Consider the following 18,025-nt stretch of genomic DNA (forward strand, 5'->3'; position numbering starts at 1 on the left):
GATAATTTAATAAAGCAGAGAATAGTTTCAAATAGCTATATTATACAATCTTCAAAAAACTGGGTTGATAGTCAAAGAGGAACACTCACCAAAACCAAGATCCAGCAGAATAGAAAAATTTTACTGGATCTTTATGTTGGGAGTTCTATCTTTAAAAAGCTATATAATTGCGATGTGAAACAATAAGTTATCGGTGTTCAGTTGAACTATGGTTCTCTACAGCAGATCAAATGCTAATGATACACAAATTTTAAAAAGTGATTTTTCTTTTAAGTTGTTGTTAATTTCATAAAATGAAGTACGGGTATACCTCGAGTTACGTCATTCTCGATTATACATCATTTGTCAAAAAAGTATATGGAAAAATAAAAATCAAGTTTGTGGTTTTATTCGTCTTTACATCCACCTTCCACAAATATTGAAGTCGTAATATCACTAGAAAAGCGTTAAAAGCACAAAATCATACTAAAATATGCACATTTACAGTAAATGTTAATATAATCATCATAAATCCTAGAGAACGAAACATGAAAACATCTGTGTTTCTGTGTTGTCGTCTTATTTAGTGGTCTTTAAGTGCTCGTTATTGGCATTTTCCACGGTAGTTCCAATATCTACCATTTGGCGTCGCTGTCAGCACAACTCAATATTGGTAAATTTAACATAAATTACTTTATTTTCTACTATCGCAAAATAATTTTAATAACTGTATTTGTTATTTAACCTTAAAAAAATCATCATATTTTATAATGTCTTAGAGAAACCACATTCACAAATAAAGACTGTACTGTAAACATCACCAAATTGTAAACATGTACATTTACAAGTATGTACTGTACGTACTGTACATGTATTCATAAATTTAGATTACTTTTTTCTATACTATATTAAAAACTAAAATTTATTTGTTTGTAAGCTTAAAATAGATTCTTATTAACCATGCATTAAAAATGAATTTATAAATAAAATACAGAACTGGGAATGGTAATTTGTGGTTTAGCCTAGTGACAAGTAAATTCAACTTACATTGCCTCTCCTGGAACCAATTACCGATGTAAGGTGAGGTATACCTGTATATTTAGTAACCAACAAAGATATTGACTTCAATTTAAAATAAAAACAAACCAAAACTGAACCTCATATTTATAAAAAAAAATTAAAATATCTGCATGTCTTCTTTTTAAATTAAAAAATGAGATTTTGAAAAATATTTATTTATTAAAATATAATTTCAGATGTGTCATTGGAAAATTCACTTTGGCAACCAGCTGACTGTAGAAGTATTTTGTCTTGTATTAATATTGTTCTTTTTAATCAACAAGAATTTAATGGAAATCGTGATGACTATTATTCTGCTCTGAATTCCTATATTGATCAGGTATTTTTTTGTTAAAATAGTATTTATGATGATGATGATGATTAAATTATTTTAATTTAGTTTGAATTTAAAATATTTAGAAGTTTTTATTTTTATAAATATGTATTAATATTAATGTATTTTTATTGAATCTGTAAAGGATTCTTCCATATCGTTAATAAAAATTCATAATAATTCCATTCAGAACAAATTTATAAACACGAGTTATGGCAATTAAGTTCTAATTCCATATAAATTTAATGGAAGATATTCAATGTTTTCATATTAGAATGAAAAAAGGCTTTAATATTCAAAATCTCATTGAGAAGATAGTTTTTGCACTTATTTTTATAGGAAATGAATTATGAAATGTGTTAAATAAGTAATGCCTTTATATTTATATACAAGATCAGTGGTAGATATTAAACTGAAACCAACACAAGAACAAAGTTTAATATTTCTAATTTAATCAACATACTTCATTTCTTGACAATCCTCTTCAGGTTTAATACAGATATGCCAATACTTAACAAGTTTATCAAACCTATTTCTTTAGAAATCTTCGGGTTGTCAGAACCATTTCCTTATGGCAACTTTTAAGTCTTCATTACAAATAACTTCCTTTGAGATGTTGTCTCTCGAGAGTACAAAACAACTAAAATTCTGAGAGTGCCAAATCTGAGTTATAAGGAAGGTGGTCAAAACCTTCACATCTGCATTTGTGTATAGCTTCTTATGAGAAAATGCTGGTATAGTCTAGCATTGTCATGTTACAGAATCATTTGTTTTGTCCATAATTCGGCACCATAAATTGCCACTAGTCTTTCATGGAGTTTTTTGAAAGACACACTTTCACAAATTGGAAACTTTATAACTGATCATTATTTAACACAGACACAATTGAAAAAATATCATCCATTTTAAACATAATTAAATTCAAACTACAACACGTTTGATGTTCTACTACACGTTAGTTAGCTAATGAAACAAATAATCATTTTCAATATAAAACACAGAAGAAACTAAGTCATCTTCCTTTCCATCCTGTCAAATCACCAGGAACAAAAAAAAGTCTTCCTTTGCAGAGACGACCTTTTATTAGAGGTTCTACTGTTTTACATAATTTTACAGAGGCATAGCCTTTAATGAAAGGTTATCTCTGCAAAGGGAAGACTTTTTTGTTACTGGTGATTGGATAGGATGGCAAGGAAGACAACTTTGTACATTCACAATATAAAATACTTAAGAAACTGTCTTCTTTTTAATTGAAATAAACAACAAATGACTTTCAATAAACTGTTTTCTAGATAACAACTATGTGAAACACTTGCATGGAGGCACTACTTATTGAATGGCTTATATATTGTTAAATGTGTTTAAATTTATTTTTGCTAATTTGTTTGTCATGTAATCATTTTGTTTAATTTTCTCATTAAAAATGTGCAATAAATTTAACCTCCAGAAATTTTCCAGGACCAACAGAATCCTTTTGAACTTTATTGAAGGGATACACGACCATAAGAAAGTTTAAGCTCCCCTCTTATATCAAAAGAAACATGTATCAATTGTAAAGGTGCTTGTGTCAGTATGTCCATCACCATCCGCATAACATTCTAAACACCTTGTACATTTTGACTTGAGTCTAACCAACACTCCCCTTTCTTGGTTGGCAATCCTTACATATTGTTATGTCTGTGATTTGCACAATACAAAATCTTTAATGTGACTTTGTATGAATTATGAATACATGTTGATTGTTTCTGCATACAAGATAAATGATCTTGTATGCAGAAACAATCATATTAGGCAGTTGTCATAGATATCTGGAATCTTGTTTTATTTGCTTTTAATCAGGCACTACTTGTTGTCGGATTTGTAATGTTGTTACTTAAGGATGTGTGTTGCCCTCATCCTACATATTTTCATATTCTTAATGATTTGTTTTGAGAAATTTTACTAAGATCAGGAAGTTTTGTTAGACATTAAAATTTGTTTTATTTATATTTTACTTTGCTTCAATTAGAATACATTAAAACTAATTTTGATGTAGAAACAGAACATTGATATCTAATCAGATTGATAAATACAGAAATACGATAACTGAAATTATTGTTAAACTTAATTATAATTTCTATTAAAGTTCTTCATCTGTTTAGTCTGGATTTTTAAAATTGCATTGTTTGCAGATTGTTTTGTGGTATCTGCAGATCAGTGCAATAGGCTATACGTTACACTCTTGGGTGCTGGTTTCCTATTCTTCTTTTTTTTGGACAATATTCACACTTTTCTCTTGATACTGATATTGTCTGTGGATGATCTGGTTTCTTCCTCAACACTTTCAGGATTTTCATACAGAGATTCTTGCTGTCAATTTCTCTGTCCTACATTTTCTTCCTCAGATTCCTCAAGCCATTTCAGAAACATTTCATCATGTTTTATAATAGTATTTATATACAATATCATTTCGCAATTAGAATCATGCCACTTCAAGTGCAAAAAACAAGACATGGATTACTTGTGGGTGAGTGCCACACTAACTTGTCCAACACAACCAAAACAGAGACTGCACCTAAAGCTTTAGCAATCACTGTCATTTCTAATTCTGGTATCTTGTCAAAGGGGATACTCAGGTAGAAAGGTAGATGAGTTTGGCCACAAAACTTCCAAGAAGCTCAAGTTACAAGCATTTTAAAACAAAAGGTGAGTGAGCAGCCCCCCTCGAAGTAACGCTAGTTAACCCCTTCTCAGTCACTGCTTTGTCCCATATATCTTTATGCAGTGATCACCTTTTGGCTTTGACATACGTCATATGTTTATTGTGAAAAATACTGTAGAAACTTTGATTTTAATTTCTCTGATGCATTCACTGTTGTTAAATATTTATTTCTCTGTTTTTCCAATAGATTGCATTATGTTACAGAAATTATTTTTCTGTTTTTGGTGGGAAAATATAGTTTCATTTCAGAATCTGACAGTATTTATGTAAATTGTTTTTGGTAGTTTTTCTTACAAATAATGAAAATTATTTTATTTTTAGAAAAATACACATGTATGAGCTAATTTTTTGCATATTTTTTTCATAAAAAATTAATTATATATAAAACATCGGACACTTTTTGGATGGTCAACCTGAAAAAATTGGACTGGGAAGGGAGTTAATACTATCAATAATTAATAGTTTTTGAAAATAACATTTATCAATTACTGATTTAAATATTTTATTTTAATTCAAATGTATTAGTTCTGGTAATGCTTCATTTGTAATATTGTTTTATACTACATTACTTTAATACTATAATTATATTTTATCAAATAAAAGATTTTAAAAAATTTTTGTAATCTGTCTTTCTTTTATTTTTGTTCTATCACTTGCATAATGTTTGAACTTGGTTCCACTTAGAGTTTTGAACCCATCCCACAAATGTTTGTCATGTCTGCTTGAAGTAATATGAATTCCTGAAACCCTCTAGGCTTACCTTATTTAAGTAAAAGTTCTTTTTCAGGATTTTGACAGATAGTTCTTTTTGGGACTAAAACATTTGATAAAGAATAGCCAGATCAATAAAAATATTCAGTAAAATCTCACTGAGTTGGACATCTGTGGTGAAGATCCAAAGTGTCTGGGTTAGAGAGATGAGTGTTTCCGTAGACATGTACAGTACATACCTATATGCATACCAAGTTTTCTGCTACTGTTTTGGTAATATAATGCAAGCATCAATTTTTAATATTATCACACAATTTAATGACCAAAAGTGCATGTTATGTAGTTCAATAAGGTATCATTAAACTAGCTTGTAAGATATAAGTTGTAATGTCTTGTCTACACTTATATAATATTAATTATACCAATATGACTTTCCATCAAAACATTCTGATGTCCTGCAGTTGAGTACATTAAGATCAAATTAACATCTGCTTTGATTCTGCAATAGAATTCTGCAAGAATGAATACTTAAAGGTATTCATTCTTGAACCCTTTTCCTTCAAATCCCTTCTCTTTACAATACCAATCACCATGTACTGTACAATCTACTGGCCAAGCAAGCAAGTTTTAATCTGTCACTAGGTGATATTTAGTGTCCAACTTGGAGTTGCCATCAAGAAGTGGAAAAATACGACAGTGGCAGTAATAGATGACCAAGATACAGGATAGTGAAGTACAGTCGAATCCGCATAAGTCGACAACTGATGGTGTCGAGTTATCCGGGTAAGTAGTCACTTTTCTGTGGTCCCGGCCGACTTACATAGGCATTAATGTTAAAAAACTCTGGTTTACTCTACACCGTTTAATTCATCACCACTGGATAAGTTGACATACTTTTGCTGTCCCCCACTCTGATAAGTCATCACCCCCTCCTGAAAAAATGAATTCACTCCGCACGTGTGGTGTGAACCCATGTTTTTTTCAGGAGGGAACTCGATTTATTTATTAATATATAATTAATATATTTAATAATATAATAATATTATTAATATATATATAGATATACATATTAATAAAAATGCCTTAACATTTTATGTATTTTTATGTATAAAATAATAACAGATAAACAAAAAGAAAATATACAATCTGCATCAACATCACACCAGAATCCAATTTTGCATTTTCTCACGCTAGAGGCATTAAGAATCCTTAGACGTTACTTGCTAACAATTGACAATTGCAAAGATGATGATTTCAAGGCATTCGTGATCGTTGAAAAAGAAAGTGGAGACAGTTAAGTGCTCAAAACAAACAACACTAAACAAATTTTTCAGTTTTTCATCTACAGAGTAATTGTAAATGGAGGACACAATGTATTGTAAGCCTATACTACTGTATAACGCACTACTGTATTTTATTAATTGTAGTTTTGTGGTTTTTTTCAAACTTCGTTTTAGTCGTCACATCAGATAACTCGACACATTTCCACTTCCCCTTGGGTTGTCGACTTATGCGGAGTCGACTGTATCTAGGTTATAGAGATAGGAATACATTATAATGTCTATACTTTTGTCTGATGTAAGGGAAAGTGTCCAAGTTAGCAGGGTGTCCAGGTTAGAGAGTTGTCCAACTTTTGAGGTTTTACTGTATATATATATATATATATATATACACATATATATATATATATATATATACTGACCATACAGTATATATACTGTATGGTCAGTGCCAGATGGAAAAAATAATAAAGTGAGGCAAGCTTTGCAATTGATTCCCCATTGTACACAAAATTAATGATGGGAATAAAAACTTATACTGTTGTCTTTACAATTTACAACCACTTGTGCCTTTGAATATTTTATCATAAAAACAAAAACATGCAAAGTACTTTTAAGAAGGATTCATTAGCAAAATGCCACTTCTTAATGAACAAAACCTGATATTTTTTTATACAACCTACAGAGTAAATGTACTTTATTGTATTGAAATCAGCCTCTTCACCAAGACAGAAATTTTCCTGTCTGAAGCCATCATGTAGCTATCACCACCATATCACCATTAATCTTTTGGGTTAGAGTCAAAATTGAACAAACTTTTAATATAATTTTTATGTTAATATTGTACACAGAAGGACTACCTTCAAAATAAGTATCTTCTATAGCTACACATGTTTGCTGACATTGACATTATAAAATAATCTTGTAGCCCATTCTGCATTATCTCCTTGAGTGCAATCATGACAACACTTTTCATGTAATCTGATTTGAATCTGATATGTCAACGGAACTTTCATTTTAGTGAAGATTTGAAATATGTAGGAGTGAAGTCTGGTTAGAAAGGATGCTTTAGAAGAACAACTACCTTCTAAAGCATATCTAACTAGTGTTTTACCAGATATTCACTAACTAGGAAAATGTAATGTGCTGAGGCATTGTTGTGATAGAGTTCAGTTTTTTGCTTTCCAGAAATGAGGCCGTTTTCACTATAGAAATGATCGGAAATGTCAATGAAGGATATGTTGGCATGTCTATCATTGGAAACAAACTTGTGGTGCAACAAGTTATATATATCAAAGCTTTTATATCAAAAAAGCCATTACCATTATCTTTCCTTTTTTTCTGTTATGGTGAAGAGGCTGATTTCCATATTAATCAATAAAGTGAATTTGCTCTGTAGATTGTACAAGAAACATCAACTTTCATTGCCAGTAATTACTCTGAATCTTTATCAACTGTCTCTTTTCTGAGTACATGTTCTTCATATTTGTCATCTGTTAATTTCCTCTGAATAAAATGAGAGTACATACAATGCATTTTCAAGTCATTGTGAAGAATGCCATGTACAGAGCTATGTGAAATTCTGAAAATATCAACCAGATCATCTATTTATTGTCTACAGTCTTCCTAATTTCGTGAATAAATTAAAACAATCATTTCTTCATTTCTTTTCTTCTGAGAGAGACTTTTATAATAGGTTGTACAATCAGTTTATTAGTTTGTATCTGATAGTCATGAATATGTCATTAAAATTAATTAAATTTTTTTGACTTATTACACAATTTAAAAATATTAAAACAACAAATATATAGATTTTATGTATTTTGAATTTAAATTTAATAATTGTTGTTACAAAATAGGTACTTACCCGAAAAACAGGAATACCCATTACTTTATGCATAATTTATGCATCTATTGCAAGGAGGCTTGGTGTTGTTTGTCACCCTGTTAATTTTCCCGGACATTTTCTTCTGAAGTGGCAAGAACATCCCAGGTAGTTTTGTAATTTATTTAAGTTTTCTTAATAATCTCTCCATTATTTCAAGTGTTAAACTTTTGAAATAATGCTGAAATTAATTGAATATTTAAATTAAGTATTTTTTAATTTTAAAAATTATGATATAACTAAATAAATTTTTATCAATTTATAAAAACTAAAATGGGCCATGCAATATATCTGAGAGTTCCACATGTTTTTAATTTTAAATTAAAACTGCATTCCCTGTCCTTGATCTGAAATTCTTGATATCCTATTATCATTATCTTCCAATTACATTTATTCCTATTAAAACATGTTTTTGCTTAACCAAGACTTTAGATGCAGTTAAAAGTTTATAGTACATGTGTTAGCATGTATATAATGGATTCATCTAAGGATAAATTTGACTTCAACAATGTAGACAATACAGAAATGATTAGTAATATTGTTTTGTGCAACATAGATATGCATAAAAAGGAATTGTGATACTTCTGACACTGCTCTTGAATTTGTGTTGAATACTTCTAGTAAATAAAAAGTCATTTTGTACATTTGATTCAACAATCAGGAATGCCTAACTAGTGTTACATTTCATGCCAATTTCTTTAAAATATTCCAAAGTAGCAGTAAAAAAAAATTCCTTGGAAATAATACTTAAAAAAGTCATGATAATTTGCAAATATACCAAGAGTATCTGACAGATACATTGCATGCACTTGTGTTAATTTCCTATTGTGTACACTCCAGGATTAAGTACTTATCTGCATATGTTCTGATTACTTATTCATTGTATACTTAATTTTTATCCTATAATTATACAGATAAGTGATTTTGTATTCATGATGTGATCAAAAAGTTTATGTACTGATTATGATCCTCTATATCAAGTTGTAAAGGTGAAATTTTGAAAAAACTATTAACAATTAATTCAATGCTTGCAGTTCAGTCTTGTAGGTAATCATCAATCACACCTTGCCACTTTCGCTGCAAACTTCAATCCTATGAATGTAGAATCATGTTTCTGTGTTATAAACAGATGGAAATGTTAGTAAAAATGTTATATAAAGCCTACATCTGCTAAAGCTAGGATTAACTGCTAATGCTAACTTTATCCAAGTTTTTTTTTTATCAAAGCAAGTAACATTCTGTTAATTTTGAATTTTATTCGTATAAAACATACTTTGTCCTAGTCACATTAAAGCTATTATTTGTAAATCCAACCTGCATCTTTTCTTTTTCATACATGTCGTTATTTAATAACATGAGGTAAATTTATAGCCTATATTAATATTTTTTTACTAAAATTTCAAAAAATAAAAAATTTTAGTGGAATAAAAATACAAAAAGTATTAATATTTTTCATTATTTTAACCAATTATTTTGATATTTGAGGTCTATAGATATATGATAGCCTGAATTTTTTTCAGGATTTTTTTTTTGTCGTTAATTGAATTTTCTTCTCTTATTAACCAATAATGTTGAAATTAATGAAGAGGACACTAACAAACAAATGAATTTTTTGTCAATAATAATGACTGACTGACTTAGATTTCTCAGATTTCATAATTGAATTATTTATAATGAGAATTGTATCTATTTGACTACGAAATGAAACTATTTGATTCTATTCTACTTTCTTTTCAAAATAACCAATTCAAATAGCAATTAAATACAAAAACTAACATAAAACTTAGTGCATAAGCAGACAATAAGTTTTTTTTTTTTTTTTTTATACAATTAAAAGACACAGTCGCTCTAAAAATCAGACGATCACCATCTTCACCAGTTTACCACACCAATTTTAAGAAAAATTTTTTAATTTTTATTGGTTTTTCTGTGTAAGGAAGTTTTTTAAAAATGGGCAGCTAAGTAGCCTAAAAGGAAAGGTCTGGCTGTCTGATTCGTTCCGGAATACACAGAGAAAATAGAAGATGGTGATCGTCTGATTTTTAGAGCAACTGTGTCTTTTAATTGTATTAAAAAAAAAAAATTTATTCATCCGACGGAAATGAAAACAGACAATAAGTTATCAATTTAATCAATGTTCAATTAAAGTAAAGGTTTTGAGTGGTAAAGTGCATTTTATAAATTACTTTTTTGGGGATCTTTGAAAATATTGCCATTTCTTACAGTTTAATATTAAACATGTTCTAACTCTAACATTGCTTGAATTCAATTTCTTAATGAGAGAGTGCTTCTTAAGAAGTATTTATTGCAAGAAGACATCTGGAGAAGTATTTACTGATTATTAGCTTCAATTTGTAGTCATATTATCTCTGCAAATTATCTTGATTTTGACTGTTAAAATTCTTTTATAAAACAGTCATTGTTAAATCTATATAATATTATCCTCCTTATTCTTCCTATGAGAAGGTTTTAAAGCTGATTGTAACCTCTTTGATCTTCAGCAGATGGCAGTAAAAATGTAATGCTTTTCTATGGGAAAATTCTCAAAAACAAGTAGATAGAACCAAACACACTTTTGCATTTGAATCCCATTTAATTCGTGTATTAATGTAAAGTTTAGAATTTTTTAAAATAAAATTTGTTAATTTTCTACAAATTTTTAATATCACAGAAAATTAACAAATTCAATTTTCAAAATTCTAAACTGTATGCTAATTGAAGAGTTAACTCATTAAAGCATAGCAGTACAATTATTTACCAATATGCATAAGTAGATAATTCATGATGTGCTATAAATTTCACAAATTTTTCTGCAAAATTTCTCAAAAGTACTGTTTTAAGACAAATTTATTTGTAGTGATATCCCTCTAATTCTTTTTATTTTTGGTGATACATTAAAAGCAGGAAAAGTCATGATGATCTTAACATGAATTTTGATTAGGGGTATTTTACATATTCATAAAATTATTATTTTGTTATTTAATAATTGCAATTCATGGACTTAGTTCACAAACTAAGTCCATGAATTGCAATTACTTAGTTGCAATACACTCACTTAGAATAATATTTAGTTAAACCTTCTTTTGTAGAGAAATCCAAGACACAATCTTTATGATATGTTTCTGTACCACTGGACTCTTCCACTATCATACATTTGTTTTGTTAGTGCAAAACTTAAATTTTTTTAAAACTGATATTAACTGCTATTCTGATTTTGGATTATTCTAACCTACTACTAATTTATGTTATGATTATGCTAAATCGTAACTATTTTTATTATGATTCAAGGAAATCTACTCTAAATTTCTTAACTCATTCTTTAGAAAGTATTTTTTCCAGTTGCAGTGTAATTTTTTACCTTTAAAGTAACAGACATTCTGTTTGATGGTTCATTTCCAGCTGCATGGGAAATGTTTGAGAAATTTTTGATGTTGTACAGAGGACATATTTCTGTATGTGTGTTTATTTATTATGCTATTATAATCATTTATTGACATTAACTGAAATAGCTTCCTTAATGAAAGATAATGATCTCAATTTTGAAGACTGTATTAGACCCACTTGATGAGAGTGAATTATCTGGTATAGATTCTATTGATGAGGATGATGGAACTTTAGACAACATTTCAAAAGCATTTTTACCTGACTATTTGATGTTGCCATATACAATGCATGGATTCTAGGCAATGATACATTTAGGAGTACCCAAAGGAAAGTATAACTCAAAAATCATATATAAATACAGGTATACCTTGATTTACGTCGTTTCGAGTTACGTCGTTCCCAATTATACGTCGTTTGTCAAAAAAAGTATATGGAAAAATAAAAATCAAGTTTAAGTCATTTTATTCGACTTCCACCACAAATATTGAAGTTGTAATATCACTAGAAAAGCGTTAAAAGCACATAAAATCATATTAAAATATGTACATTTACATTAAATGTTAATATAATCATCATAAATCCTAGAGAACGAAACATGAAAACATCTGTGTTTCTGTGTTGTCGTCTTATTTAGCGGTCTTTAAGTGCTCATTATTGGCGTTTTCCACCGTAGTTAACTACACAAATAAATTTGACTTACGTCACCTCTCCTGGAACCAATTTCCGATGTAAGGCGAGGTATACCTGTATTTAAATAATAAGTACCATTATTTAACATGTACAGTACATGGCAATTGTATTGCAGATGATCAGATAAACCATATTTGCTATTATAATTGTTTTTAAAAACAATGTTTTGAAGTTTAAATATTTAAATTAAAATTTTTGTGTGTTAATGGGGAAGCCTGTTAGCCCTTCTCTTGTATTCTGAGTCTATCTAGATCAAATGGATCCAGTATATCACAGCTTGAATTCAAGAGACAAGTAGTTGAAATTTATCTTGTCGGTTATTCAAAAAGAGTTGGAACATTTTCTTCGTATTTTCAAATTTGATGCAACAAACTGATCTCCAATATTCAATATGCCCAATTGGATCACTTAGTATGGCTATCGAATAATCATGCCAGGTATACCCGTCGAGATGAAAACTACACTAAATGTGTACAAACTCGGTGCACAAAATATAGCATTGGTCTTTGTCTTCAATGTTTGAAGTTATTTCACGCTTGCTAATTGAACAAAAAAAGTTTTTACCTTACATCTTTAAATAATTTTACAATTTATAATGAAAGTGTAAATTGTAATACAATTTCTTCAACCATTGAATAGTTCATATTTTTTTACCAAAATAATGATTTTGTATATGTAAAATGACCAGTTTTTAAATTACTACATATTAATACTCCTTCCAACAACCCTTGACCATCCATCATATCAAATAAAATACTTTAACAGATATTTCTATTTGTGTGTTTTAATATGATATGTATAAATAAAAACAGAAAAGCAATGAAACTCTTGAAACAAGACTGTACACAAACTTAGCAACATATTTATATAATATAATACTCAAAACTTGATGCTTAATAATTGTTTTGAATGGATGCAACTAATTTGTTAATAAAGGAAAGCTATAAAATTTTAAGAAAAAAGTACAGGCTTTAATGGGTCAAATAGGATTCTAACACAGAAAACTGATTCTATCTTCCATTTTTAACAACTTTTGGAAAAATTTTCCCATTAAATATTTAATGCCATCTGCTAAAAATTGCATGTATAACCAAAGAGGTTGCAATCAGCCTTAAGCATTTTTAGATTAGTATTTCTGCATATGAAAACAATTACAGTTAAATCTTGTTATTTCAAAACTTGAGGGACCAAAAAACGTAACCAAATTATCCAAACTTTTTCAAATTGAAGTTTTGCATAACTCTCAAATAAAATTATGATATTATCTTATATAATTTCACTGGTTCGTTTAGAAATGTTAATATTATGAGTTATTAGTTTTTTCAAAACAGCTTACATTACTGTCAGCTGGTGTGTACTTAAACAACAAAAACATACACTCAAAGAAAGATCTGAAAATAACATATGAAAGAAGCTTAAGTGCTTCTAAAAGAATTAACATGAATTTTATCTAGAGGATCAATGGCTAGTTCTATGAAGAATTCACAGTCTTGAGTTTGAGATTATGAAAATTGTAATTTGATGAAAACAAGCTATATTAACGGTTATAGCTATAAGTACACATTCTGTCGTGAATACGCACGTGTATTTAATGGACTTTGGAATTATTGAAACAATAGATTTTTGCAGAAAATGTCCAAAGTAATTAAATGCCAAATAGATTTCTTCCATAAAAATATAAAAAATTTTAAAAATTCTCACTATTGGCAATGTGTAAAATGTCCAAATGACCTCAAATGGACAATGTATAATTGGTGAAACCAAAAAACTACAATTGAGCATGGAAAATTTCTTATAAATACATAATACGACAGATTTCAAATTAAACAATACTTTTGTGAAATATGCATACAATGACTTTGGATAATTTGAAATATGCATACAATGAAATTCAAAGTAAAATGTATGCAAAATCGTATATTCTTGACTTTGAATTATCCAATATCAAAATAAAAAGGTTTTACTGTATGCAGAATTAAATATATTTTTCTACGAATTAATGAAATTGACATTATTTTAAAAAGTTAATTTTTTAAAAGAAATAATTTAATATAATAATGTTAATATTAGCACAAGTAAAATTTTGTTATAACTTGATTTTAAATCTTAAATAGGTTTTCATTTTATTTTTTCTTTTATTTTAGTTTGCCAACTGATCAGAAATATACTTTTATTGATGCTTTTGATTATGGAAAATTTTTAAGTCAGAAAGATTGCAAAGATTTAGTACCTGGTTATTCTCCAATGGCAGAAAATTGGTATAATACAATTGAGCCAATTCAGGTAAATCATCATTATTAATTTTCTATGCTATTTTGAGATACTTATTATTGCAATAAATTTAGGTATTTAAAAGAATGTGCTGGAATCTCGTCGACGTGGGAAGACAGCAAGAAAGTATGGGAGACGGATTAATGTGTCTTCGAAATGCCTTGGAGCTCCTTGCCATTCTTAGCCCAGACGACGTAGAACATCAGTTGCTACTTGCTCGGGTATATCTACATCTGAACATTAATTTAACAAAAGTAATTCAATATTTATAAAATACATCTTTTTAAAATTTATTATATTAACATTCATATCCAAATACAGAAAATTAATATGAAATATATCCTCAACAGGTAATGTCACTTCTCCAAGGAATATCATCTCGAGATCCCACTTCAGTAGGAATTGTGGAATACGTTTGTCAAGCGGCCCAAAGCCAAATGGCTCTACAAAGGAGTCATCAACAGACTAAAAAGGTTGACGAGTCAATAGATTATATGTTTATTTTAAAGAATATTAGAAAAAATAATTACTAATAAATTAAATAAATTGTCACGAGAATTAAATATTTTCATATATAAAAAAACAAAATCAGTTAATCATATAATTGAAAATCAATATATAATTTGCAGAACAAACTGAGAAATTTTATGTTAATCAAATATATGAATTTTAGGTCAAAATAAAACACCGTAACAACAATCTGAACATTGAATATGCAGTTGGAATGATTATGAGACACAAAAAGTAAGAACACAACATTTTTATTATAATGTGTTTATTGAAAATTATATTATATTTGTATCTAAAATAATAACTATAAAATTTTTCAACAAAAATTTCACCTTTCAAGTGAAATCAAAATCATATGATTACTTAAAATTTCTTTGTCCAATCAAAATAAATTTTCAGTTGATACCTTTTAAGGTATAGAAATTTATCATTAAACAAATTGAAATTTTAACACTATTGATGCAAAATATGTCATAACAGTAAAAAGTAGTAGTAATGTACTAAAATTTTAAATGTTTATTATTAATAGTGTAAATTGATTAAATATATACTTTCAGATATAATTATATCTGTGTTATTTATGGTTGGGATCCTATTTGTGAAGCTAGTCGAGATTGGATATATCAAATGGGAGTGTATAATTTACCCCATAAAGAAAAACAACCTTTTTATAATGTTTTAGTCGAAGATGGTTCCAATCGCTATGCGGCTCAAGGTAAATTATTTGGGAAAAATTTAATGTTTTTGTTTATTTGTAGTAGTTAAATGATGTAATTATAAAGTATTTTCTGGATTGTAAGTAATAACAAAATTCTTAAAAATTTTAAGGAACACACTAATTTCCAAAAGATAAAATTTTTATATCTATTGATGTGTGCTAGATATGTGTTGTTCAAATGAAATATGGCTAAGACTGAATTTCAATGTTGGTTTATTAAATGTCACAATGGTGATACCATCAGAGCAATTTTGTTTACCTGTTTTTGATGTAACATATATTCATCTCAAGCATTCAGACATTTGTTCCATTAATTGCATTAGTTTGTGGATGCTATCTACATAAGGTGAGTGACTGCTGAATGAATTACTCTTTCAGATGTCTAAGCTAATAAGGATATCATGAATTGGAACTGAGGTAAATGAGCAGAGACTTTCCAATGGAAGTGTGCAATGTTTGTGTTACGGTTGGGGACATGTGGCTAGGCTTCTTCAGATAGTATTATTACATGTTGGCAGCCCGGATACTTCTTTTTTGATAACATGGTGGAATCTATTCAAAATATAAATATCTAATTTGTTAGTTGCTGCATTGTCTAGTAGCCAATAACTTAGCAGTGTGCTCTCTTTATTGAAAAAGGTAAACATGATCTTACTTGCACATTACAACAATGTCATCAAAGAAAGCTATTGTTTCAATAATGCATCTTTTGGGGTCAGTGAAAAAAATACTGAGTATGCAATGACAATACTATCTTTTGTTGTTGGTAAAGTATAATAGAATCTTGTTTCTTGCTTTTGGTAACATGTAATGTCTTCAACATAGCACTCATACTGTGTTGTTTGTCCAATAATTATGTTGCAAATGTGTTGTGTGAATATCTTTTTGAGAATCATAATAATCATGGATGATATTGCAAATGGAGCCTATACTAATGTTTAGCTTTGTCAACAATCACTATATTGCCCATTTCTACAATAGTTTCTTGCATGATTGTCCCAGTTGTGAAAAGTCCATCGTACATTCAAGTCCTCAAAGCTCTTCGTACCATTTGAACACACTAATGCATGTGAAGCAAGTTTCTCCAAGCAATCAAAAGAAATTTTGATTGCAAAATCTGGACAAGCCTAGCATTATTTTTGGTCTAGAACTAGATTACTACAGCTGTGGATGACGATATCACGACTTGTAAGATGCTTCTCTATCTGCTCTCTACATTTCATTTGAATGACCCATGTATATTAAAGTGAAAAGAATGTTTTTTAATATGCTTCCATTTCAGATAATATCAGATACTTAAGAGAGAGATCTTTGAGTCAAACAGTTTACATATTTCTCATTTAAATATTATTTTGTTTACAGAAAATCTTGAACTAACTGAATATCCAAAACCTATATCACACCCAGAAATAGGAAAATATTTTCAACATTATTGTACTACTCATTATGTGCCAAATGAAGAAAAAGAAGCTGAATATCCAGAAGATAAATCTATAAGAGAAGAAGTCATTGCAAAACATTTTCCACAAGAAAGGGAAGATTAGATTATCTAAATTTCATCTTGTAAAGTAAACATTTTGCATTCAAGATTTATCATTCCACTTTTGGAAAAAAAATGTGATTTCTCTAATCTATTTATGAAGAGAGAGATATATTCTTGAAGCAGATAAGATTTTAATATGATGTACATATGAATACTTGAACATATTGCATCTTTGTATCATATGGATTGTTAAATGAACTAATAACTGCAATTTATACAAAGCCACTAATATTTTAACATTTCCATCTGCTTAAAATTGTTCTTAATCAGTGCAATGTTTTGGTATTGTGATTAATTTTTTTTTAAATAAATCACTAATGCATATGAAGTTGAAATTATATGCATTATTTTGCCACTTTTTACCAAAAATATATGTATAGAATGTTCTGTAAAAAGTGGAAATTTATTTTGTTTAATGTAAAGTCATTTTCCATTATAAAAAAGTGCAATTTAATGAAATTGCATTAAATTGTTTGAATTTACATTTTGGTATGTATGATAAAAATAAAAATTTTTTATTAAAATTTAATTGTTTCTTTTTAATTTTATTACTTTAATGGAAAGGAATCTCATATATGTCAACAATGTCATTTTCAATATTCAGACAGACACTACGAACAGATCTGAGCTTATTCTCTGCCCACTTCATTTGGAGTCATCCAAGTGAATTATCTGAAAATTTAAGTAAAATGTATTAAATTTTGTTTTCATTAATTAATATTTTAAATACTTACTTCTCTTTGCAGAGATGAAATCAAATTAGAACTTCAAAGTTCAACATGTGGCCTATATCTTCTTTCATTTTGTCTTTCACAATCACAAGTAAGTCCAGGTAATTTTAAAACATAAATAAACCAGTTTGAGAACTTAAAACAGATTTAAAAATTCAAGAATCTATTACCTAATTGTGCATGGAATAAATCAATTACCTTTCCTAAATCCTATTGGGATAATGAGTGC

The 18,025-nt window shown here is 28.5% G+C and overlaps 1 protein-coding gene across 1 annotated transcript in view; it reads left to right on the forward strand.

Annotated features, from left to right (window-relative positions):
* LOC136971863 (F-box only protein 21-like) overlaps positions 1-17,594 on the forward strand; it is a 35,423-nt gene extending 17,829 nt beyond the window's left edge. The window contains exons 5-12 of the mRNA XM_067266378.1: positions 1,236-1,378; positions 7,924-8,057; positions 14,168-14,306; positions 14,369-14,548; positions 14,645-14,767; positions 14,968-15,038; positions 15,362-15,519; positions 16,885-17,594. Of these exons, the coding sequence (XP_067122479.1) occupies positions 1,236-1,378; positions 7,924-8,057; positions 14,168-14,306; positions 14,369-14,548; positions 14,645-14,767; positions 14,968-15,038; positions 15,362-15,519; positions 16,885-17,066 (1,130 nt within the window). The 3' untranslated portion in view covers positions 17,067-17,594. The remainder of the gene's footprint in view (positions 1-1,235; positions 1,379-7,923; positions 8,058-14,167; positions 14,307-14,368; positions 14,549-14,644; positions 14,768-14,967; positions 15,039-15,361; positions 15,520-16,884) is intronic.
* Positions 17,595-18,025: the final 431 nt, after the last annotated feature.

Source organism: Centruroides vittatus, unplaced genomic scaffold (genome assembly GCF_030686945.1).
Source record: "Centruroides vittatus isolate TY-2023 unplaced genomic scaffold, ASM3068694v2 contig_273, whole genome shotgun sequence".
In the NCBI taxonomy this organism is placed as follows: Eukaryota; Metazoa; Arthropoda; class Arachnida; order Scorpiones; family Buthidae; genus Centruroides; species Centruroides vittatus.